A 23,839-nucleotide genomic window follows, 5' to 3' on the forward strand; every position below is an offset into this window, starting at 1 on the left:
AAATAAAACCTCATTGGCCCTTTTAAATGTCCAGTGTGTGGCCAGTGCTTGGTAATAGATTTTATAGTTTTCTGCCTGGCGTAACTCAGCCATGGCGGTGGTTCTTAGAACCAAAATAAAACCTCATTGGCCCTTTTAAATGTCCAGTGTGTGGCCAGTGCTTGGTAATAGATTTTATAGTTTTCTGCCTGGCGTAAATTTAGCCATGGCGATGGTTCTTAGACCCAGAAAGCAAACCTCAATGGCCCTTTTTAAGGTTAGATGTGGCCGTTGATCTATAAAAGAGGTTAGGATTTTCTAGCTTTGCAGATTGAGCAGAGGAAGAATAGCACACCTGCTGCCAAAAGCTCCTCGAAAGAAACAAGGCTTGCTGGGCACGACTGAGGAAGAAACAAAAGCAAAAGAAGAAAAAAGAGAGCATGAAAATGTCTCCAGCTCAAGCCCTGTTAGCCTTCAGCTGTGATGTGGCCTCCTACCTGATGGTCCTTCCTAGGTAAATAACACCTGAAACTGAGATAATAGTAAACACTGCGTACTGAGCATTCTTTGGAGTAAAACTCCAATGGCATCTGAAGTAATGTTAGTTTTTTTTTATCACAAAGGCCTGTGCTCTGCACCACCTTAGAAGACAGAAGACTCAGTCGTCAGCCTGCAGCGTCAATAGAAGAAGGAGGAATGGAAGGCAAGAATGAATATGCTCTCCATCAAGAATGCTACCTCACCAAGTCAATCACAACTGACTTTAGATAATAGATTGAGACTATTCTTGCCTGCTGTATGTTTAGCCATGGCGATGGTTATTAGAACCAAAAAAACCTCCTCAATGGCCCTGTTTAATCCTACGCGTGGCTGTTGATCGATAATAGATTTTATAGTTTTCTGCCTGGCGTAAATTTAGTCATGGCGGTGGTTCTTAGAACCAGAAAGCAAACCTCAATGGCCCTTTTAAATGACCACTGTGGCCAGTGCTTGGTAATAGATTTTATAGTTTTCTGCCTGGCGTAAATTTAGCCATTGCGAGGGTTCTTAGAACCAGAAATAAAACCTCATTGGCCCTTTTAAATGTCCAGTGTGTGGCCAGTGCTTGGTAATAGATTTTATAGTTTCCTGCTTGGCGTAAATTTAGCAATGACGATGGTTCTTAGACGCAGAAAGCAAACCTCAACGGCCCTTTTTAAGGTTAGCTGTGGCCGTTGATCTATAAAAGAGGTTAGGGTTTTCTAGCTTTGCAGATTGAGCAGAGGAAGAATAGCACACCTGCTGCCAAAAGCTCCTCGAAAGAGACAAGGCTTGCTGGGCATGACTGAGGAAGAAACAAAAGCAAAAGAAGAAAGAAGAGAGCATGAAAATGTCTCCAGCAAAAGCCCTGTTAGCCTTCGGCTGTGATGGGGCCTCCTACGATGTGAGGTAATTTTAGCTGAGTCTTGTATTCTTCAAAGTTTTAGGATATGGAGGGAGGTGGATGTTTTCCACTACCTGATGGTCCTTCCTAAGTAAATAACACCTGAAACTGAGATAATAGTAAATACTGTGTACTGAGCATTCTTTGGAGTAAAACTCCAACGGCAACTGAAGTAATCTTAGTTTTTTTTTATCACAAGGCCTGTGCTCTGCACCACCTTAGAAGACAGAAGACTCAGTCGTCAGCCTGCAGCGTCGATGGAAAGAGGAGGAATGGAAGGGAAGAATGAATATGATCTCCATCAAGAATGCTACCTCACCAAGTCAATCACAACTGACCTTTGGATAATAGATTTTAGACCATTCTTGCCTGCTCTACATTTAGCCATGGCGGTGGTTCTTAGAACCAGAAATAAAACCTCATTGGCCCTTTTAAATGACCAATGTGGCCAGTGCTTGGTAATAGATTTTATAGTTTTCTGCTTGGCGTAACTTAGCCATGGCGAGGGTTCTTAGAACCAGAAATAAAACCTCATTGGCCCTTTTAAATGTCCAGTGTGTGGCCAGTGCTTGGTAATATATTTTATAGTTTTCTGCCTGGCATAATGTAGCCATGGCGGTGGTTCTTAGAACCAGAAATAAAACCTCATTGGCCCTTTTAAATGACCAGTGTTGCCAGTGCTTGGTAATAGATTTTATAGTTTTCTGCCTGGCATAACGTAGCCATGGCGGTGGTTCTTAGAACCAGAAATAAAACCTCATTGGCCCTTTTAAATGTCCAGTGTGTGGCCAGTGCTTGGTAATAGATTTTATAGTTTTCTGCTTGGCGTAACTTAGCCATGGCGGTGGTTCTTAGAACCAGAAATAAAACCTCATTGGCCCTTTTAAATGTCCAGTGTGTGGCCAGTGCTTGGTAATAGATTTTATAGTTTTCTGCCTGGCGTAAATTTAGCCATGGCGATGGTTCTTAGACCCAGAAAGCAAACCTCAATGGCCCTTTTTAAGGTTAGCTGTGGCCGTTGATTTATAAAAGAGGTTAGGGTTTTCTAGCTTTGCAGATTGAGCAGAGGAAGAATAGCACACCTGCTGCCAAAAGCTCCTCGAAAGAGACAAGGCTTGCTGGGCACGACTGAGGAAGAAACAAAAGCAAAAGAAGAAAAAAGAGAGCATGAAAATGTCTCCAGCTCAAGCCCTGTTAGCCTTCAGCTGTGATGTGGCCTCCTACCTGATGGTCCTTCCTAGGTAAATAACACCTGAAACTGAGATAATAGTAAACACTGCGTACTGAGCATTCTTTGGAGTAAAACTCCAACGGCATCTGAAGTAATGTTAGTTTTTTTTTTATCACAAAGGCCTGTGCTCTGCACCACCTTAGAAGACAGAAGACTCAGTCGTCAGCCTGCAGCGTCAATAGAAGAAGGAGGAATGGAAGGCAAGAATGAATATGCTCTCCATCAAGAATGCTACCTCACCAAGTCAATCACAACTGACTTTAGATAATAGATTGAGACCATTCTTGCCTGCTGTACGTTTAGCCATGGCGATGGTTATTAGAACCAAAAAAACCTCCTCAATGGCCCTGTTTAATCCTACGCGTGGCTGTTGATCGATAATAGATTTTATAGTTTTTTGCCTGGCGTAACTCAGCCATGGCGGTGGTTCTTAGAACCAGAAATAAAACCTCATTGGCCCTTTTAAATGTCCAGTGTGTGGCCAGTGCTTGGTAATAGATTTTATAGTTTTCTGCCTGGCGTAAATTTAGCCATTGCGAGGGTTCTTAGAACCAGAAATAAAACCTCATTGGCCCTTTTAAATGTCCAGTGTGTGGCCAGTGCTTGGTAATAGATTTTATAGTTTCCTGCTTGGCATAACTTAGCCATGGCGAGGGTTCTTAGAACCAGAAATAAAACCTCATTGGCCCTTTTAAATGTCCAGTGTGTGGCCAGTGCTTGGTAATAGATTTTATAGTTTTCTGCCTGGCGTAAATTTAGCGATGACGATGGTTCTTAGACCCAGAAAGCAAACCTCAACGGCCCTTTTTAAGGTTAGCTGTGGCCGTTGATCTATAAAAGAGGTTAGGGTTTTCTAGCTTTGCAGATTGAGCAGAGGAAGAATAGCACACCTGCTGCCAAAAGCTCCTCGAAAGAGACAAGGCTTGCTGGGTACGACTGAGGAAGAAACAAAAGCAAAAGAAGAAAGAAGAGAGCATGAAAATGTCTCCAGCAAAAGCCCTGTTAGCCTTCGGCTGTGATGGGGCCTCCTACGATGTGAGGTAATTTTAGCTGAGTCTTGTATTCTTCAAAGTTTTAGGATATGGAGGGAGGTGGATGTTTTCCACTACCTGATGGTCCTTCCTAGGTAAATAACACCTGAAACTGAGATAATAGTAAACACTGCGTACTGAGCATTCTTTGGAGTAAAACTCCAACAGCATCTGAAGTAATCTTAGTTTTTTTTTATCACAAGGCCTGTGCTCTGCACCACCGTAGAAGACAGAAGACTCAGTCGTCAGCCTGCAGCGTCGATGGAAAGAGGAGGAATGGAAGGGAAGAATGAATATGATCTCCATCAAGAATGCTACCTCACCAAGTCAATCACAACTGACCTTTAGATAATAGATTTTAGACCATTCTTGCCTGCTCTACATTTAGCCATGGCGGTGGTTCTTAGAACCAGAAATAAAACCTCATTGGCCCTTTTAACTGACCAGTGTGGCCAGTGGTTGGTAATAGATTTTATAGTTTTCTGCTTGGCGTAACTTAGCCATGGCGAGGGTTCTTAGAACCAGAAATAAAACCTCATTGGCCCTTTTAAATGTCCAGTGTGTGGCCAGTGCTTGGTAATAGATTTTATAGTTTTCTGCCTGGCATAATGTAGCCATGGCGGTGGTTCTTAGAACCAGAAATAAAACCTCATTGGCCCTTTTAAATGACCAGTGTGGCCAGTGCTTGGTAATAGATTTTATAGTTTTCTGCCTGGCGTAACGTAGCCATGGCGGTGGTTCTTAGACGCAGAAAGCAAACCTCAACGGCCCTTTTTAAGGTTAGCTGTGGCCGTTGATCTATAAAAGAGGTTAGGGTTTTCTAGCTTTGCAGATTGAGCAGAGGAAGAATAGCACACCTGCTGCCAAAAGTTCCTCGAAAGAGACAAGGCTTGCTGGGCACGACTGAGGAAGAAACAAAAGCAAAAGAAGAAAGAAGAGAGCATGAAAATGTCTCCAGCAAAAGCCCTGTTAGCCTTCGGCTGTGATGGGGCCTCCTACGATGTGAGGTAAGTTTAGCTGAGTCTTGTATTCTTCAAAGTTTTAGGATATGGAGGGAGGTGGATGTTTTCCACTACCTGATGGTCCTTCCTAGGTAAATAACACCTGAAACTGAGATAATAGTAAACACTGCGTACTGAGCATTCTTTGGAGTAAAACTCCAACAGCATCTGAAGTAATCTTAGTTTTTTTTTATCACAAGGCCTGTGCTCTGCACCACCTTAGAAGACAGAAGACTCAGTCGTCAGCCTGCAGCGTCGATGGAAAGAGGAGGAATGGAAGGGAAGAATGAATATGATCTCCATCAAGAATGCTACCTCACCAAGTCAATCACAACTGACCTTTAGATAATAGATTTTAGACCATTCTTGCCTGCTCTACATTTAGCCATGGCGGTGGTTCTTAGAACCAGAAATAAAACCTCATTGGCCCTTTTAAATGACCAGTGTGGCCAGTGGTTGGTAATAGATTTTATAGTTTTCTGCTTGGCGTAACTTAGCCATGGCGAGGGTTCTTAGAACCAGAAATAAAACCTCATTGGCCCTTTTAAATGTCCAGTGTGTGGCCAGTGCTTGGTAATAGATTTTATAGTTTTCTGCCTGGCATAATGTAGCCATGGCGGTGGTTCTTAGAACCAGAAATAAAACCTCATTGGCCCTTTTAAATGACCAGTGTGGCCAGTGCTTGGTAATAGATTTTATAGTTTTCTGCCTGGCGTAACGTAGCCATGGCGGTGGTTCTTAGACGCAGAAAGCAAACCTCAACGGCCCTTTTTAAGGTTAGCTGTGGCCGTTGATCTATAAAAGAGGTTAGGGTTTTCTAGCTTTGCAGATTGAGCAGAGGAAGAATAGCACACCTGCTGCCAAAAGTTCCTCGAAAGAGACAAGGCTTGCTGGGCACGACTGAGGAAGAAACAAAAGCAAAAGAAGAAAGAAGAGAGCATGAAAATGTCTCCAGCAAAAGCCCTGTTAGCCTTCGGCTGTGATGGGGCCTCCTACGATGTGAGGTAAGTTTAGCTGAGTCTTGTATTCTTCAAAGTTTTAGGATATGGAGGGAGGTGGATGTTTTCCACTACCTGATGGTCCTTCCTAGGTAAATAACACCTGAAACTGTGATAATAGTAAACACTGCGTACTGAGCATTCTTTGGAGTAAAACTCCAGTGGCATCTGAAGTAATGTTAGTTTTTTTTTATCACAAGGCCTGTGCTCTGCACCACCTTAGAAGACAGAAGACTCAGCCGTCAGCCTGCAGCGTCGATGGAAGGAGGAGGAATGGAAGGGAAGAATGAATATGATCTCCATCAAGAATGCTACCTCACCAAGTCAATCACAACTGACCTTTAGAAGAATTGCTGAAGCTGTAAGAGACTTTCATTAACACATCACACTACACATTTTAATGCTATCTGTTGCTGTTGGTGGATAATTTCAAATTTCACACATGACCAATGATGATCATTTTCAGTGCAGTCTGTGAAACAAGTGAGTCAAAAGAGATGCACTATTCCTGATTCCACCTGCGCACACATCTGACCCTCCTGTTTAGGCATGGACCCTTGGCACTCCATCAACTCACCTGTGCTCCTGCCACAGGGGTTCTCCTCCAGTTTGAGATTCAGCTGGGGATCCTCAGAGACTGGGAGAGGCTTCCAGCCGGGAGCTGTCATCTCCTCTAGTGTGATTTGCCCTGGCTGCTCAATCAGGGACCGAAAGGGTCTCTCAGGGCGACCCCAGAGAGTCTTCCAGTGTGAGTCTCACTGAGTGTCTCAGGGGCTAAATGAGCCTGGGAGCCGAATGGCCACCTCCTCATTCAGGGTTTGTGTCCCAGAGTGGTAACTCAGGGGCTGAAAGACCCCCCCCCTCAGGAGCGAAATGGGATCTTTAGGCACGGGCCCTTGGCCACGGCTGCTTCGCCCCCTGCCACTCGCCTCAGCCATTTACAGGCAGCTTTCATCCTCCGCTGCCCTCCCCCAGCCAGTCACCCACGACCAATGGGCCCTTGGCCCTCTGCCCTTCGGCCCGCCAACTCACCTGACACTCTTTGTCCCGGGCATTTAGCTGCATGGGATAAGGAGCCCCCAGCCAATCGGGCAGCAGAAAAAAGCCATGGTGCTGCGGGGGCAGCGTGCAATGGGGGATCGCAGGGCCTGTGCATTAAGGCTGCTACGCAACTTTTGGGCCCTTGCAACTCTGTCACCAGGACCGGAGGGAGGGGCAGTGGGGGCAGGAGTCACAGTTGCTGGGGCCATTGCGTGGGCAATCAGGCAAGTGTGTGTTGGGGGACCAGGGGGGGAGGGGCGGGTGCTTCAAGGGGGCTTCACAGAGACTGCTTGGCTTGCAACTCAAACGACAGAGGGAAGGAGGACCAAGGCCAGTGCAGGGAATGGCGGGCTGGGGAGGGTGCACAGGTGAACAGAGGATTGGGCGGCTTTTGCAATTGCATTTAGCGTGGGAGGGAAGCGCAGGCGAACAGCAAGGGCTGGGGGGGGGCTGATGGAACTGTGAGCGTCTTGGAAGGGAAGCGCAGGCAAACGGCAGCGGCTGGGGGGCTGATGGAACTGCTTGCGCCTTGGGAGGGAAGGGAGGGCAAATGGCGAGGGCTGGGGGGCTGATGGAACTGCGATCGTCTTGGGAGGGAAATGTGGGCAAACGGCAGGGACTGGGGGGCTGATGGAACTGCGAGCGTCTTGGGAGGAAAGCGCGGGCAAACGGCAGGGCTGGGGGGCTGATGGAACTGCATCTTGGGAGGGAAGCGCGGGGAAACGGCAGCGGCTGGGGGGCTGATGGAACTGCGAGCGTCTTGGGAGAGAAATGTGGGCAAACGGCAGGGGCTGGGGGGCTGATGGAACTGCATCTTGGGAGGGAAGCGCGGGGAAACGGCAGCGGCTGGGGGGCTGATGGAACTGCGAGCGTCTTGGGAGGGAAATGTGGGCAAACGGCAGGGACTGGGGGGCTGATGGAACTGCGAGCGTCTTGGGAGGGAAATGTGGGCAAACGGCAGCGGCTGGGGGGCTGATGGAACTGCATCTTGGGAGGGAAGCGCGGGGAAACGGCAGCGGCTGGGGGGCTGATGGAACTGCGAGCGTCTTGGGAGAGAAATGTGGGCAAACGGCAGGGGCTGGGGGGCTGATGGAACTGCATCTTGGGAGGGAAGCGCGGGGAAACGGCAGCGGCTGGGGGGCTGATGGAACTGCGAGCGTCTTGGGAGGGACGCGCGAGGAAACGGCAGTGGCTGGGGGCTGATGGAACTGCGAGCGTCGTGGGAGGGAAGCAAGGGAAAAGCCACACTGGTCTTGCTGTTTGCCTGTGCACGCACCCTGCCCCGGCCTTGTTCCGCCTCCCCTCTTTCGTTTGAGTTGCAAGCCAAGCAGTCTCTGTGAAGCCCCCTTGAGGCACCCGCCCCTTGTTCCCTGACCCCCCTAACACACACTCGTCTGACTGCCCCCAGTGGCCCCAGTAGGTGTGACTCCTGCCACCACTCCCCCTCCCTTTGGTCCTGGTGACAGCTGCAAGGCCCCAAAATCTACAGAACAGGCACAGCCCACAGACCCTGCAATCATCCATCGCATGCTGCCCTTGCAGCACCTTGGCTTCGCCTGCCACTTGATTGGCTGGGGGCTACTTATCCCGTTCAGCCAAAGGCCCGGGACAAAGAGTGTTGGGTGAATTGGCGGGCTGAAGGGCAGAGGGCCAAGGGCCCATTGGTGGTGGTGACTGGCTGGGGGAGGGCAGCAGAGGAGGAAAGCTACCTGCAAATGGGCTGAGGTGAGTGGCAGGGGGCGAAGGAGGCGTGGCCAAGGGCCCATTCCTAAACATCCCATTCCACTCCTGAGGGGGGTCTTTCAGCCCCTGGGTTATCACTCTGGGACACTCATCCTGAATGAGAAGGCAGTCAGTCGGCTCCCAGGCTCATTCAGCCCCTGAGACACTCTGTGAGACTCACACTGGAAGACTGTCTGGGGTCGCCCTGGGCGACCCTTTCGGTCCCTGAGTGAGCAGCCAGGGCAAATCACACTGGAAGAGACAACAGCCCTCAGCTGGAAGCCTCTCCAAGTCCCTGAGGATCCCCAATTGAGTCTCAAACTGGAGGAGAACGCCTGTGGCAGGAGCACAGGTGATGGAGTGCATTTCTTGGGAGAAAAGCTGCACTGTTCCTGAAGCCATCTTGACTCACACCAGATACCCACACAAGGCAGAAGTGATGCCAAGGCACTCCTGATGGGGGTCTTCCAGTTCCTGAGTTACCACCCTGTGAAACTCACACTGAATGAGAAAGGAGTCAGTAGGCACCAGGCTCATTCAGTCTCTGAGCAGAGACTCTGTGAGACTCACACTGGAAGGGAGACCTTTTTGGTCCCTGAGTGAGCAGCCAGGGCTGGAGGAGTTGACAGCGCTCAACTACAAGCTTCCTCCAGTGCCTGAGGATCCCCAGCTGAGTCTCAAACTGGAAGGGATTTGCTTCCCTCCCACCTTCATACCCTGAAAAATAATGTCAGTAGCAGCCAGATCTCTTAGAAACAAAAGTAAACCTGGTGTCGAACTTTGTTATGAGGTATTGCCATCTCAATAAATTAATAACTAGATTTTTTGCTAGGGTGAGACATTAGGTCTTCAAACTGGAAAATAAATCTGTGTGGCCCTTTTTAATTCTAGATGTGGTCATTGAAACCCTGAGTAGATCTCTTGCCTGGCTTTATTTAGGCATGATGTTGGTTTTTAGAACCAGAAAACATCTCAATGGCCCTTTTTAATGCTGAGTGTGCGGGTGATTTATAATAGATTTTATAGTTTTCTGCCTGGCATAGGTTTAGCCATGGTGATGGTTCATAGAACCAGAAATAAAATCTCAATGGCCCTTTTAAATTACTAGTGTGGCCAGTGCTTGGTAATAGATTTTATAGTTTTCTGCCTGGCATAAATTTAGCCATGGTGATGGTTCTTAGAACCAGAAAGAAAACCTCATTGGCCTTTTAAATGACCAGTTGTGTGGCCAGTGATTGATAAAAGATTTCCATTTTTCCGCCTGGGAATAATTTTATCCTTGGCTGTTGTTTAAAATGTGTAAGTTATGTTTTGACTGGTAAATAATCATGACACACTGTATGTGGCTGTCACCTCAATAATTTTGATTTCTTCTGTCACACACATTTATCTTGTTTCTGAAATATCTCTAAATGGGATTCAGACTTGGTAACATTATGTCTGACGTGTATTTTTTGTAATAAAGCTATGTTTTACTCCTGATTTACTGTTGTTCAGTTGTTGTGATATTTATGGTAGACAAGATATTTTATCTTTTGCTTGTTTTTATGTATCCTTTATGTATCCATTCTTATCACCATCTCTTCACCAAGAGATACCTGTTGTGATATTCATATGTTGTATATATGTTGTATATAGTACATTTAGGTTTGTGTCATGTATGTGTTTCACTTTGAGAGCGGGCAACTAAATTTCATTTTTGATGTGTGCCGTTGTGCCCACAGTAAAAAAAATGACTTATATTCATATATTTGAACACTGAAGTTGCGTTTTCTTCTGAGAAAAATCTTTTGATGACAACTGTTGTTTCTTTTACACCTCACCTTTTTTTATCAAAAATATCATTTTAAATTAGTGAACTACTTAACCTATCATGGTATTTTATCACTGCTTTTGTAATTTTTACAATGATAAAAATGTGACTTTTTATATTTAAAATATTGGATGATATTTTTATGTATTTTATCTTTAAGACTACTATGTTTTGAATTGTACAAACTGTTGCAGCTGGGTTATGCTTGGAAGATGTGATGCTTGTGTTAAACAATAAAGTCTCTCTCTCTTTCTCTCTCTCTCTCTCTCTCTCTCTCTCTCTCTCTCTCCCCCCCCCCTCTCTCTCTGTTATTTTGTTGTTTCATTTTGCTGTTATACTTATTGATCACCGTCTACATGTCTCACTTAGCATACATCATCACCAAAGCTAGAAAACTCTTTAGATGTTGGGTACTCAAAGAACAAGTTCAACTTCATAGGAACTTCTGGCTAGTTTTGCATTTCATACTAAACCACAACTGACAATGATTCATAAAATAAGCCAAGCTGGAATGGTTTGCAAATGACATTAAACCAGAACCAAACATACCCCATTATGGCTGAGGGAGACACAAGAAAATAGCTAAAGGGTCAAGAAGTAGAATGGTTGAGGGCATCCACTGCTGAATTTAGTCAACTCAAGTCAAAGTAGTTTTTTCCAAGTACTGGAGCAGAAGACCTCCTGTGAAGACATTTTACAGCAGGGCTTCTCAACCTTGGCAACTTGAAGATGGGTGGACTTCAACTCCCAGGATTCCCCCTGGAAAATTCTGGGAGTTGAAGTCTACCCATCTTCAAGTTGTACTGTACAATACTGTAACCTCATCATTTCTACCACTCTGAAGAGGAAATCTATGTACTATATTCTTACCTTTTCATTCAGATCATCAGTTGGTGAAACCACCATTTCCTGACCCTTTGGAGGTTGAGCTGCCTTAGATGAGAGAGCCTCCTTTGCTTTCTGTAAGATTTCACAGCAACCTTTGGATGACTTAGCAGTAGATCTCACATGATCCTGCAGTTCCAGTTCCAGCCACTCAAACAGAGAAACATGAAGGCATCAGTTACCCCTACCTTTCTTCTCATCCACTGTTAAGTTTGGGTTATTAAAAATATACGTACTTCATTACTCACTGCAGCAGCCATTTTCTCGATGGACTTTTACAGACCATGCATGGTACTATTCAAAGTCTCTCAGCCCGGAGGTCCCCAACCAAGATTTTCAGGGAATCTTTTTCCCTTGCAAAGAAGCCTTCAAATCATCTTGGCTGGTTTGGAGTTTCTGGAGTAAGTCCATTTTCTCTTGCTCTAAAACCTCAGTCTTCAGTTCCTCCATGTTATCTCAATCCTTCCAGGTTCTTCTGTCAACTCAAGAAGTTGAGGGAGGTCCAGGAACTTCTCCAATTGTTCAACTGGAGATTTCATTTTAGGAAGAAACAGGTCAAATCCATTGGGTACACTTGTGGGATACATGTTCCAGCACTGTTTCAGTTGATAGCTAAAAGTCTCTCTTGATGACTTGGGGAAATCCCCGAGAGGAACATTGTTGCTATGGTGAACACAAAAAACAGTCTTTGGCCAATCATATTTTCTCAGTCTTCCTCTCACAAAGGTTATAGTCTATCTCTAGCCCAACATGTATATATTTTGTACACTGGCTTTACAATAATTAGATTTAAATGGGGGGGTTCTAGATTAGACAGCTGCTTTACAGATGTGGAGATTCTCAATCCTCCAGGTGATGGTTGCCCCAAAGATGCTTTTTTCCCCAAAGGCAACTGGACTTTCTTGGGGTTTTTTTCCCCTGGAAAATATTTCACTTCTCAGACCAAAAAAGCTCCTTGGAGGAGAAGTGAAACGTTTTCAAGGAAAAAAACCCAGAAAGCCCACCTGCCTTTTGGAAAAGCCCCTTTGGGGCAGCTGCTTTACATGAAATAGCCTTATACCTGGAATAAATGATAACTCAAGGATGCAATTTAGCACCTTTTTAAAAGGAAAGGTCTTACAAAGGTCCAGATGAAGCTCAAGCAGATTATTTATTTGGCAAGGAAGGGCCAAGTTTGCACAACATACTAATCCATAAATAGTGGCAGAAGAACATAATTGCTGGCTTTCCACAACATTCTATGCCCAAACAAGTGAAATGTATTACAGTTTCACAGGATGGCCCAGTTCACATGAGACAAGATATAATAGGCCTTGCTTAGATTAGTAATTATGGTTTATTTAGACATAGTATATTGCAGAAGTACATCATTATTTCCCTGTATTCTCCCAGGTCAATTTACCCACCTTTAACAATGCTAAGCTGTGTTTCTCTTGGCTTAAATAGAAGTGATATTCCCGTATCACCCTGGGCCTCCATAACAATTAACTTTTATTTTGTGTAGTCTAAGCCCAGCCACTGTAGCTTATAAATTATGGTTTAGAGCTGAATGTTGCACAAATCTTTTTTTTTAAAAAAATGCTTAAAACACCTCTTGGCACCATCTGTAGACAACCATCACCTCAAGAAGAAACAAAAGCATTGTGCGGTAGGAGGTAACTCACCAATTCAAGCACTAACCAAAATAACTTATAATTTATAATAATTTATACCACTAACCAACCTTCCTGTGGGAGGTCCCTAAAAGGACACAGGTAGAGAGAATGACCCGGTTGGGAAGATTTTACAAGCCAAATTCTCCTTTCTAAACCTTCAGGAATGGCTTTGGGGGACGTGAGATCCATCCATGTTGGAAAAGACTTCATCAAAGGATGAAGCATTTGTGTACAACTGTAGCAGAGATTTTGTGATATTTTAGAGTAACATTTTATATTGATCATTATTATAGCAGCACAGGGCACTTATTAGTAATTCAGAGATTGACCATTTCAATTTATAAGGGTTTTCCCTTATCTTTTTTCCTTGGGGTTTCTTCCCTAATCCTTTCCCTATTTATTAGGATTTGCTAATCCTATTTTTCTTTATTGTCTAACAAAATAAACTTGAAGATTTTTAATTGCACGTGTGCTTTTCCCCCATTTTATTCTTCTAAGTTGTCAATAAAAGTTTTTCAAAAGGACAAACCACAGCTCAGCCACGCTTAAGCACATTGCAGCAGGCATTGTTTGTTCATCAACGTTGTCAGGCTTCCTCACGGATTGTTAGCAATGATTTGAGAAGGCGAAGCCTGCTAAGTGAGGCTGTACATGTGTGAACCAAGCCACTGAGGTCACGACTTCGGACGGGGTGTGACTCCAGCCTTTCTTGCCATCGCACCTTTCAGGTAGGCTACCTGCCCTTCTTTTATTGAGCTGAACCGCTTTCGCAGACGAGCGCGAAAAACGACAAGTACGCCATTCGACTCGCAGCATTGTTTCAAACGAAAAAAGACCCGCGCTAAAGACCAAAACGCTGCAAGGAGGATTTGAACCCGTCACCTAAAACGGGCCAAAAAGAGTTTAAAAAAAAAAAGACCAGGGAAAAAAATGTTCCCGGAACGCTCCCGCTTAAAGCGCTCCGCCGATTGGCTCATCTGAGCGGAGTGTCGGTAGAAAGTAACCCACCGCGCAGCGAATCAGCGACTCCCCTCGCGGCTCGGCCAAACGCGGCGGAGGGAAAAGGCGGGGTCAGTGTGACGCCGACAGCGGATTCGTCTCTTTCTCTTTACACACCCGCCCCGCAGGGAGAGGAGGGGCGAGGCCGAGGATCCCGCCTGAGCCGCATTGAGCGGCCGTCGCGCAGGCGCAGGAGTGCCGAGGGGCCTACTCTCCTTCCCGACCGCTACTGCCACCGCCTTGGCAACCGCCGTCACCGCGCAGGCGCGGGCGGGCGCGCGCACTTCCTCCCCCCCCTGTCCGCCTTCCCTCAGATTGCTGCCGGGCGGGCCGGGTCGTGCCGCGGCCACGAAGAGGCAGGGCGCTGATGCCGTCCCGTGATTCCCCCGGCATGGGGCGCCGTCGGCGCCGAGGCTGCCGACTCCCGCTGCACCGCCCCGGCCTGCGCCCGCGCCCACGGAGCCAGTAGCCGGAGCGGCCGGGGGAGGCGGCCTGAGGCCTCCGTCGGGCCCCGCCACCGCCGCGCCCCGCCGTCCCGCCGGGCATGAGCCGGAGCAGGGCAGGCGGCCTTCCTCCTCCTCGCTGAGCGCCGTCCTCGCCATGGCCCAGGCCGAGAAGATGGAGCTGGACCTGGAGCTGCCCCAGGCCGGGAGCGGCGACGGCGGCGGCCTGAGGCGCTCCAACAGCGCGCCGCTCATCCACGGCCTCAGGTGACTGCCGGACCCATCCGCCCCCGCCGCCGGAGCGAGCGAGGAAGAGGAGGCAGAGCCGGGCAGGATGGGTCCTGCAGTCCAGGCGGAGGAAGCTGAGCCGGCCGCCCTCTTGGCAGCTGAGCGGACTACAGGGCCCATGGTGCCCAGCCGTGCCGGGTTGAGGCAGGAGGGGCGTCTCTTCCAGCGGTCGCCAGGCCGCCCTGAATGGGGAGGCTCGGGCGGGCTGGGCCTGTCGAGACGGAGACGTTTTAAAAGGTGTTTTGGGGGACCCCCCAGAACACGTACGAAGAGCGCGAGGGGAGCCCCGGCCTTGCCAGTGCCTGCAGGGGTGCCGAGAAGGCTGACCTGGAGATGAGCCTGTCGTTTGGCAGCTGCCAGGCTTTTGTGGCCATCGCCCCCCCCCCCCCGTTCCGTGCACACCTGCCCCGGGGAATTCAGTGCAATGAATGCAGCGAAAACAACGCAATGAAATCTTAGGAAAGGCGGATTTACAGTGACCACACAAGGAAACGTTTTTCGTGCCTCGCCTGAATGCACCTCCCCAAAGGAAGTGCAAGTGGCAAAAGAGAAAAAGACGAAAACCAATAATGATGATGATGGTGATAATGTATAATTAAAGCAACCAGTGTTTCATTATCATAGGGCATGTTGAGATGGCCTAGGTTGGCCTAGATCAGTGTTTCTCAAACTCAGCAACTTTGAGAGGTGTGGATTTCAATTCCTCCCAGAATTGCCCGGCCAGAGTGACCTAAATTGTTCCAATGTTCAGATTTGCAATGGAAGTTACCAAGATGTGAATCTCTCTTCCCCCCCCCCCTGCAGAACCACGGAACCAACCAGCTCTTTGAGTATCTGCTCAGGGGTTAGGGGAAGGCAATGACAGGAATATAACCTACACATTCATGGCAGTGGCAGTTTACATGGCACCCTACAGAACAGTTCTAGCCAAAAGGGCAAGTGTCTCTTACAGCACTTAAGGTGTGTAGGAGAGAAAGGCTATGGACTGGAGAAGGATGGAAGGTAGATTAATTGTGAAAAAGCAAGGGAGAAAAACCATTGTAGAGTTGTAACAATTCTTTATTTCTTTCAGTGATAATTCGCAGGTTTTTCAGCCTTATGTCTTACGAACACGCAGGAACAGCACAACAGTTATGAACCGACACAGCATGGTGAGTGCATGAGAGGCACAAAAAGATTTTAGCTTCTCCTATAAATTGAGAAGGTAATTGGAACTGAAGGACCCCCCCCCATGTGTCAAGGCAAGCGAAGATCATACTGAAGGCCGAGCTTTGGTGACTGGTTTGGTTTGATCCCATAAGAGGCAGCAGCTAAATAATGCAAGGATCAGTTTTGCAGATGGGAGTCCCCTGGAAGGCTGCTGGGCTGCTGAGGGAGGAATTAGGTAGCTGAAGGGGCGGGAATGAAGCCAAGGCAGCAGCTTTGAAAAACCAGGCTGGTTTTGTCATGGGACTAGCAACCTCTCAGTCTTCCTGGAGACTGAGAAATCGGCCTGTGGATGTATTTGTGAATGTGCGCATACATGCACTGGGAAACGCGGGATGGGCAAGCACATCAACCTCTTGAAGGCACATGGCCAGGAGGGAAGTGGACCTAGAATGGAGTTGTCGGCTACATCCTGAGCAGGTGCCCTTCTCGAAGGCTGAAAAATCCAGAGTGTACAATTTCTTTTGTAGTTTCGGTTAGGTTCAACAGCATCAAAAATGCCCTTCCCCCCGATTTTAAAATATATAGTTAACTCTGCAACTGTGCTTTATTAAAATACATATTTTTAACTACAAAATAGTTACAATACACAGATCAATACGCTTTACTTTGTAATGCACTGGTCATTTTGGAATATGGGTGTTGGCCTGGTTCTGCATGAGGGAAACTGTTATTCTTCTTCCAAGGAGAATGGGTATTCCTTCAATGCTATAACATGAGGAGCTTTCAGGGCTGCCTGCCTTGAAGCACGGGCTGGGCAGTAGTATGTTTCTCCAACATGAAAATAATGCTCTTGAAGAAGGTTTTGTTTTGCTTGGGCTTTTTATTTTTGCTGACTATTGAAATGATTGTGTTTTTTCCAGCTGATATCATCATCTCCAATCCGTATCCCTAGTAGTCGACTCCATCAAATCAGAAGGGTAAGTAAATAGAACAGATTCCTTTCTTCCATAAAAAGAACGTATCTTGGCTTTCTCTGCAGATTCTTTTTTAACTGTTTCAAAACCTAGCTGGCATGACTACATTTTTGGCAACCTAAATTGAACATCATACTTACTCAAAATGGCCTGACTGTTAGAGCTTTCTTTTGTGAAAGCACAAAAGACTGCAGGCGTCTCCAGCCTTGGCAACTTTAGGACTTGTGGACTTCAACTGGTGAAATTGAAGTCCACAAATTGTAAAGTTGCCAAGGTTGGAGAGCCCTGCAGTCTAGATGCAAACGCAGCTGCCAGATACACTTAACGTTGTGAGTGCAAGCAGGCAGTGCTCTATAGAAGGAATATTCTCACACACAAACTATGATTCAGCTGACCCTGTTGCTCCTTTTCACTCTTGACACCGATACAAAGTGCCAGTCAATTTAGGCAGAAAAGATGCTAATTCTTCCTATTCCTCAGGAGGAAGGAGTGGACCTGATGAACAGAGAAGCAGCCCATGAAAGGTAGGTGTGGTTCAGACGCTCTCTAGAAGTAGCCTCTCTCCTCCTGCTGTCGCACTGATGACCCTTTTTGTGTTTTAGGGAAGTGCAAACAGCAATGCAGATAAGCCAGTCATGGGAAGAAAGCTTGAGCCTGGTAATCTCTTTACAGATGTTTAATATTTTAATTCTACTCCTTCACTTAACCAGTGAATGCAAGGAGCAAGAGCAGAGGTAGCTTAAGGGGAGTGGCCGGTTCGCCACTTGGCTTTTCCTTAGAGCGGCTCAGCTTCTCTGGCTGCCACCTTCCACATAAGCCATAAGCGGGATGCTTTTGTGTTCCCAGAGCGACAACGACTTGGACAAATCTGAAAAATCTTCCTCTCCAAAGAGAATAGACTTCATTCCTGTTTCTCCAGCCCCTTCACCCACCAGAGGTATAGGAAAGGTAGGTCAGAGAGATCTGGAGTAGGGGCCACAGGGTGTCTGAATTGCCCAGTGGGTGAAGCAGAAATAACGAGAATCGCTTGATTCCTGAGGCCACCCGTAGCACCCTGTCCTGCTTGTGTGACTTTCTCCTCCCCTCGTGTCCACAGATCACACTGATGAATTTCTCATTTCTGTCCTTTCCAATCCCATGGAAATCTTCTGCTTTTTCTTCCTAGCAATGCTTCTCACCCTCTCTGCAAATGTTTGTGAGCAGCAATGGATTGCCTCCGAGCCCTATTCCTAGTCCCACGAGGAGATTTTCAAAGTAAGTCGATGTGTTTGAAGTATCGAGGCCTTCTTAAAAATAACAGTTCCATTGCTGTAATAGTCCCTGTAGAAGGATCCGCCCAAGAATGGAGCTAACGTTGGCCAATGCTCCAAGCATTGAGAACGTCTTAAAATGGATTCTGGCTGGATGCTTCCCTCTGCGGAGGTTGTGTGGATATCCTCAGATTATATCTGTAGCTCCTAGCCCTCCGTTCCATGGACTTGCTTTTAGCCACCATGACGTTCCTTGAAATGAGAGCGAGTGCAGTTGAACAACTCTTTGTACAAAGCTACAACTTGCTGACTTAAGTGTGACTACGAGTTCACAAGGACACCTGTCTCTGTTGAAACCTCCTGTTTAGTTTCTGTAGCCTACAGGAAGATTAGCTTGGGTTAGTTGATTATCCAAAGGCCAGAATCTTTCAGAACAGCCACAGTTTTTCTGGCCTTTTGTCTCTAGTGAACTGTTAAACCATATATTGAGTGCTTGCTACAGTGTTGATCTTGAAATAAAGTAGGGATAGTATAAAATATAGTATTTTAATATTATTATGTGTAGATGCCTCACTTGTCAGAAAAGCTTGCAAAATGGTTCATAAACTGCTGCTAGTTTTTTTGGTCTCTCAGGCAGTTGGCAGGTAGAACTAACAGGACAGGAATAGATGATGAACGTTACACATCATATCTCTAAAAGGCTTCTGAATAGGGTAAGATAAGAGTCCAGGAAGGTAGAAATCTGCAAAATCTAGCTTTGCTTTTTTAAGAATTAACCTCAGTCAGGTATCTAGCTTGTGAAATTTAAGAAACACTAAATGCCTCTTAATCTTAAACTCTTTCTTGGCTCCTCTATATGTCCTCTACAAGAAATCTTGTCCCTATCCAGATTGGTTGCTTCCAAATGTACTACAACTCCCAGAATCCTTTGGTTATCTTAGCTTTTAAAGCTGACAGAAAGCAGGGATGGTCTATTTCTGAAGCTAATGCATAATTATAATCTTAACAGACACTGATTTTAAAATAATTCAGGGGTGTGTTTCCTTAACAATATTCAGAGTCCTCAACATCCTAGAAAGATAATTCTCCAACTTTGATTTTAGCAGGAGGAGTCAGAGTCCAATCAACTGTATCAGGCCCAGTGTTCTTGGTCCTGTTAAAAGGAAAGGTATGTCATGCTTCCAGAATATTGTCAAGTACATCAGGTATTAGACAGCACAAGGATCTTCCCTCAACTTGTCATTGCTATGTATTTGGGAGAGAGCATCTTTTATCGGTCATGGAGGAGTAATCTCAATTTACAGAGACGTCTGGGTAAGCTCTTGGATACAGGCTGTTGCATTTGTGAGCGCTAAGAATGGTCTCCCTCTATTTCTGCGTGATGGAAGAGTCTCATTCTTCTGCGTTCTAAGGAGAATGCATATTCCTTCGGCGCTATAAAATAAGAGAGACTTCAGGGCCACCAGCCTTGGAGTAGAGGCTGAGTGGTAGTATATTTCTCCTACAAAAAAAAAAACACAGAGTCTTGAATTTTGCTGCTGTTTTACATGATTGCTAGCTGGCCCCAGTATGGCTACGAAAGCAGCCTTCTATAAATCTGCTCAGCAAGAAGCCGAAAAAGTCTTGGAACTTGGTCTTGGATCACACAAAACAAGAATGCTCAGTGAGGGAGATGGTGTCTCTGTGTGTGTGTGTGTCTCTCTCTCTCTCTGTGTGTGTGTGTGTGTGTGTGTGTTTCTAAGCAGAAAATAGAACCTTATTTATCCTCTTCTGCTTGGTGAAGGGGAAAAAGCCCTGCAAAAGATTGGCATATGAACTGGGGACGTTGCTGGAAGTTATAAGAGAATCTCTTTGGAAGAGAAGGGAGGGTTAACCTCTCTCCTTTTGAAAAACAGACATGTACTCCGGGTAGTTTGCCACGGCTTATTTTTCAGGAGGAGACTTAGAGGGACACCTCCTACCTGCTAAATGTCAAGAATAAGGCACCCTTTATGTGTTCATCGCACAACTCCTTTAGTTTGCTTCGTTCTTTAGTTCGCTGGTTGCCTCTGTCTCCCACGGCAAAGTATATCTGTCCGAAGTAGATGACGCGACTGCCTCTCTTAAAAAGCTTGCTTTTCAGATTTAATAAGAACAGCTTGATTCCCACAGGTGAAATGGAAACCGAAAGCCAGCCAAAGAGACTTTTCCAAGGAACCACAAACATGCTTTCTCCTGATGTCACCCACCTGACTGATCTCAGCTCATGGTAAATTGTTTCAGCAGAAAAGTTACCTCTGCTCCTCACGGTTTCATGCAGGGTGCATAATTTCGATGACCCGTACTAAGAAATTCATGGATCAAGCAAGCAAAGCGAGTCTGAGATTTAAGGAAGGGCTTACAAAGTGTTGGTCAGATGTTTGCTTCCAGGACAGAAGTTCTGAAATTCAGTCCGTGGCGTTTCTCGGGCTGAACTGGGACACGCTCTTGTCTGACCCTTTGAAAAGCTACTGCTGGTCAGTGGCTCCGTGTGGGCAAAGTGTTGAGTGGGCTTTCTTTGGAGTCCTGCCTTTTTGCTCTCCGTTACGGTGTATTAGATTCCCACTAGGCTCCTCCTCAAGCAAGCAGGAAGGAGAAAATGAATCAGACAGCTGGAGGTTTAGGGGTGCCAGTTGAAGAAGCCAGACTTGTAAATCACAAAACCAATCTTAATTCTGGTCGGTCGGTCACACAGGGCTGGGGTCTCAATGTCTCCCTCACGTGCGAACCTTTTGCAGTGAAACCATTCACCCCGTGAGGCCGAGGTGACCGGCTGGAGCTCCTGAACGGATTAAATGCTTAAGAAGCCGTTCAGTCAAACTTGTTTGAGCAAAGGAAAAGGTGAGTTGCGGGTGCATAAAATGAAGACAGGGTTTGTGCCTGTCACATTCAGGAAAGAAGTCTAGATTGAAAAGGGACACATCTGATTCTTCCCACCTCCTGTCAGTTCTTGACTGAATAAAAAAAAAAAGGCAAACTCAGCATCCTTTTCAGGTGGCAAGCATGAAAATCACTCAAGTGACGCGAGTTACGAGATAAAATAATATTTCATGTAATATTCCTCCCTCCCTCCATTTAACTCTCCAGTCTGGGACTGCAGGCATCCCTGGCAATTATTCTCCTTCAGGATATTGTTTAAGGGCCATTCTGCAAAACGGCAGTTGCCCCGTCCTTTTATCCAAGGTCTACCTGAATAAAACACGTGCTATTTCCTACTTCTTCCCAGTTTGTCTTCGGAGATCCTGGATGGGAGCACGAGCAGCGTCAGCTCTTCCTCTGATTCCTTGGCCAAAGGCGGCAGCACCACTACGGAATCGCCCCTCGCATGCTCCAACTCCTGCTCTTCCTTCCTCTTGATGGACGACCTTTCGCCCAAGTGACTTTTCCTAGGGGTCAATGGCTGCCCGCTCTGTCCTCTCGCTCTGCATACATGCTGAGAAAATCCACAGGAAATAAATCCTCCAGGACCTGAGGATTTAAGTACTGAGTGGAAATATTAATGCGACTTTAATTCTTGGCAACTTCTTCAAGTGGTTTTGATGATCTTTCTCTTTAAACCGACACGTCAGGCCCTTGGGATAGATCTTTTGGCTGTCTGGTTTTGCAGCTTTTTTTTTTTTTTTAAACCCAACCCATTATTTTTACCTGTATCTGTTGAGATCATTGCTATCTTTGCTTTCAAAGAAACTGCAACGCTTTTTAGAATTTTTCAGACAAGCACCTAATTTATATTAGTGTGAAAATGGTAGGCGGGAAAACCTTTTGCTGTTGCTATCATGGTCGTGTGTTCTGGCGGTAAAGGATGGTAGTGAGAGAATTGTTAGAAAACTGTCCTTGTTCAACGTGCTTTTTTAAAGGAATAACCTAGATTGCTCTAGAAATTCATTTAAGGAAAAAAAATGAACTGCTTCTGCTGAACAGTGGCACATTCTGGGCCTCTTCCCCTCTCCCCTCCATTCACAATGCTCCTAAATAATTTTCTTATGGTAGGAACTTCTTTATATCTCAGTTCATCTTCTACTTTTTCATTTCCAGAGAAGAGGAAGAGGTTGCAAACGGCCCTTTGTGGTTCAAACAGTGGCTGCCATCACCTCGGGAGCCAGAACGCTTTGCGTTGCAGCTGAATATCCGTCACAGACGGAGGAGGTTTAACTCACCTGCTGTTTCTGGGGTTGCATAGAGATGGCTTCCAAGGCTGCAGGGATGACCAGTTGCAAAACTATTTTGAGGGGAAAGGGGCAATTGTTTTGGCTATCACGTAGAGTATGTCAAATAGTCGGTGTCTCCCGTGGCACTGAGCAACGTTTGTGCCTTAGGAGACCTAGTAGAAGAATGTAAGCGGAGGACCTGGGTGGAGGGGGGAGACTGTTCTTTAAGGAGGGCTTGTGCCAGGTGCTGCTGTCCCGCTGCTCTTTGCTGGCTGCTGAGGGGCTCGAGAGGGAGAAGGTCCTCCCGGCTCTTTGGGGATTGCCCCGCGCTGCGTGGGGCTTGCCTGGAAGACAGCAGCCACAAGACGGGCTTGATTGCCAGACAGGCTCCCTGCTTGTTGGGCTGGAAGCTCCGTTGGTCCGTAAGGAGCTTCCCTTTAAATCAGGAGGGATAACGTGTAATACCTTAAGCTCCGTTTGGGCCACAGCAAATGATTTATTTACTTCTTGAGATCTAACCAGGCTTAACCAACAGAAAAGAGATCCACTTGTAATCTACTGTGTTATGCTATTTATTATTTATAACTGTAAAAAAAAAAAGTCTGGTGTTGAATTATAGTATTTTTTTATGATTGAAACTCTTTTTTATGTTTCATGAGTGCTGGCTAGTATTGAATCGGCAACCTTGTCTGCCAAAAAAAAAAGGTATGTTTCCCCTTTTAAATATTTGTGAATATCCACATGCTCTTTTTTTGTCAAAATCCAAGTTTGGGGGGGTTCCTCCCCCCTTTGGGTAAGATAATAGCACTGAATTTGACATCGGATTGTGCTGACCTGCAAAGCACAGGAACCTCTGCCATTGTTTGTCTCTCTGGGGAGGGGAAAGAGGGGAAGGAAGACCTGTAGGGAAGACTTCATTCTAAAAGGGGACGTTTCCTTTTCCGTACTTGGAGCATTTTGGTTTTGGAAGTGTTTGTTTGGAATTGTAACAAGTGCTACATTTTGGGCCAGTTGTGCCTCCGTTCTTGTAATCTCACTGGAGAGTTAGTTTCCCCACTTCCAATAAATATTATAAAATATTCAGTGACACCTTTCCTTGTTCAGCAGCACGAATGGTTCCAGGAAGCGAGTCCTGTACACGCTTACGCAGATACCTGTTGCTACTGCTTATTGGTACTCGAACCCTGGGGAGGGAATTTTGATCTTCGTCATTTTCTCTTTCTTTCAGTACTTTTTTTATTCTTCTTGCTCTTTGCGTTTGGGAAAGAGGTTCCCGGGGCTGCAAAGCTTAGAGCTCGCCTTGCGGTTTTGCTGGATCCCAAATTCAACTGGCAGGGTCAGCCGGGAGAAAATTCAGCCTTCCTAATTTAGTTGATTTTTCATTCCTTTCGGTCTCTGCAGGTGACTTGTGACCCGTAACTGAGCCCCAAAATTTATTTTGCTAAGTGAGAAATTTGTTCAGTTTTGCCCCATTTTACGACCTTTCTTGCCACGGTTGTTCAGTGAATCATTGAAGACGTTAAGCGAATCGGGCTTCCCCCTTGACTTTCCTTGTCAGAAGGTCGCAAGAGGGGATCACGTGACCCCTGTGGGACACCGCGACCGTCGTAAATATGAGTTGGCTGCCAAGCATCCAAATGCAAGTCACATGACCACGGGGATGCTGCAATGCTCACAAGTGTGAAAAATGGTCCTTTTTTGAGTGCAGTTGTAACTTCAGTCATTAAGCAAACTGTCGTAAGTTGAAGACTATCTGCATTTACAAGCATCAAGTCTTGAAAACACTTTGGC

The 23,839-nt window shown here is 46.3% G+C and overlaps 1 protein-coding gene, 1 long non-coding RNA gene and 2 other non-coding genes across 6 annotated transcripts; all 4 read left to right on the forward strand.

The window, feature by feature from the left end:
- Nucleotides 1-3,893: 3,893 nt before the first annotated feature.
- On the forward strand, nucleotides 3,894-6,294 carry LOC120313177. Its single transcript, XR_005558076.1, has 3 exons — nucleotides 3,894-4,671; nucleotides 4,866-5,669; nucleotides 5,864-6,294. It is a non-coding gene; the product is annotated as an uncharacterized LOC120313177 (long non-coding RNA).
- A 7,650-nt stretch (nucleotides 6,295-13,944) lies between these two features.
- Nucleotides 13,945-23,131, forward strand: PABIR2 (PABIR family member 2). 3 transcript variants are annotated; one of them, XM_039354773.1, is made up of 10 exons: nucleotides 13,945-14,488; nucleotides 15,582-15,660; nucleotides 16,579-16,635; nucleotides 17,113-17,156; nucleotides 17,235-17,289; nucleotides 17,479-17,580; nucleotides 17,798-17,886; nucleotides 18,989-19,050; nucleotides 20,034-20,130; nucleotides 21,127-23,131. In XM_039354773.1, the coding sequence occupies exons 1-10, from the start codon at nucleotides 14,379-14,381 to the stop codon at nucleotides 21,278-21,280; spliced, it is 849 nt and encodes a 282-aa protein (XP_039210707.1). In that variant the 5' UTR covers nucleotides 13,945-14,378; the 3' UTR covers nucleotides 21,281-23,131. The 3 variants fall into 3 exon arrangements, with proteins under 3 accessions (XP_039210707.1, XP_039210708.1, XP_039210706.1); XM_039354772.1 differs by having other exon boundaries at nucleotides 13,958-14,488; nucleotides 18,986-19,050; XM_039354774.1 differs by lacking the exons at nucleotides 17,113-17,156; nucleotides 17,235-17,289 and having other exon boundaries at nucleotides 13,946-14,488; nucleotides 18,986-19,050.
- Nucleotides 16,369-16,497, forward strand: LOC120313261. Its single transcript, XR_005558097.1, has one exon. It is a non-coding gene; the product is annotated as a small nucleolar RNA U109 (small nucleolar RNA).
- LOC120313260 lies at nucleotides 19,257-19,391 on the forward strand. The gene has a single exon (XR_005558096.1). It is a non-coding gene; the product is annotated as a small nucleolar RNA U109 (small nucleolar RNA).
- Nucleotides 23,132-23,839: the final 708 nt, after the last annotated feature.

The sequence above is a fragment of the Crotalus tigris genome, unplaced genomic scaffold (genome assembly GCF_016545835.1).
Source record: "Crotalus tigris isolate CLP2741 ecotype Arizona unplaced genomic scaffold, ASM1654583v1 scf7180000018585.330925593:3314079, whole genome shotgun sequence".
Classification (NCBI taxonomy): domain Eukaryota; kingdom Metazoa; phylum Chordata; class Lepidosauria; order Squamata; family Viperidae; genus Crotalus; species Crotalus tigris.

Excerpts from the sequence above, each read along its gene's own strand:
- PABIR2 (XM_039354772.1), top strand. The coding sequence starts at position 14,379 with ATGGCCCAGGCCGAGAAGATGGAGCTGGACCTGGAGCTGCCCCAGGCC. Across the intron at positions 17,581-17,797 it reads CCACCAGAGGTATAGGAAAG|CAATGCTTCTCACCCTCTCT; the intron begins GTAGGTCAGAGA and ends TTTTCTTCCTAG. Across the intron at positions 20,131-21,126 it reads CTGACTGATCTCAGCTCATG|TTTGTCTTCGGAGATCCTGG; the intron begins GTAAATTGTTTC and ends ACTTCTTCCCAG.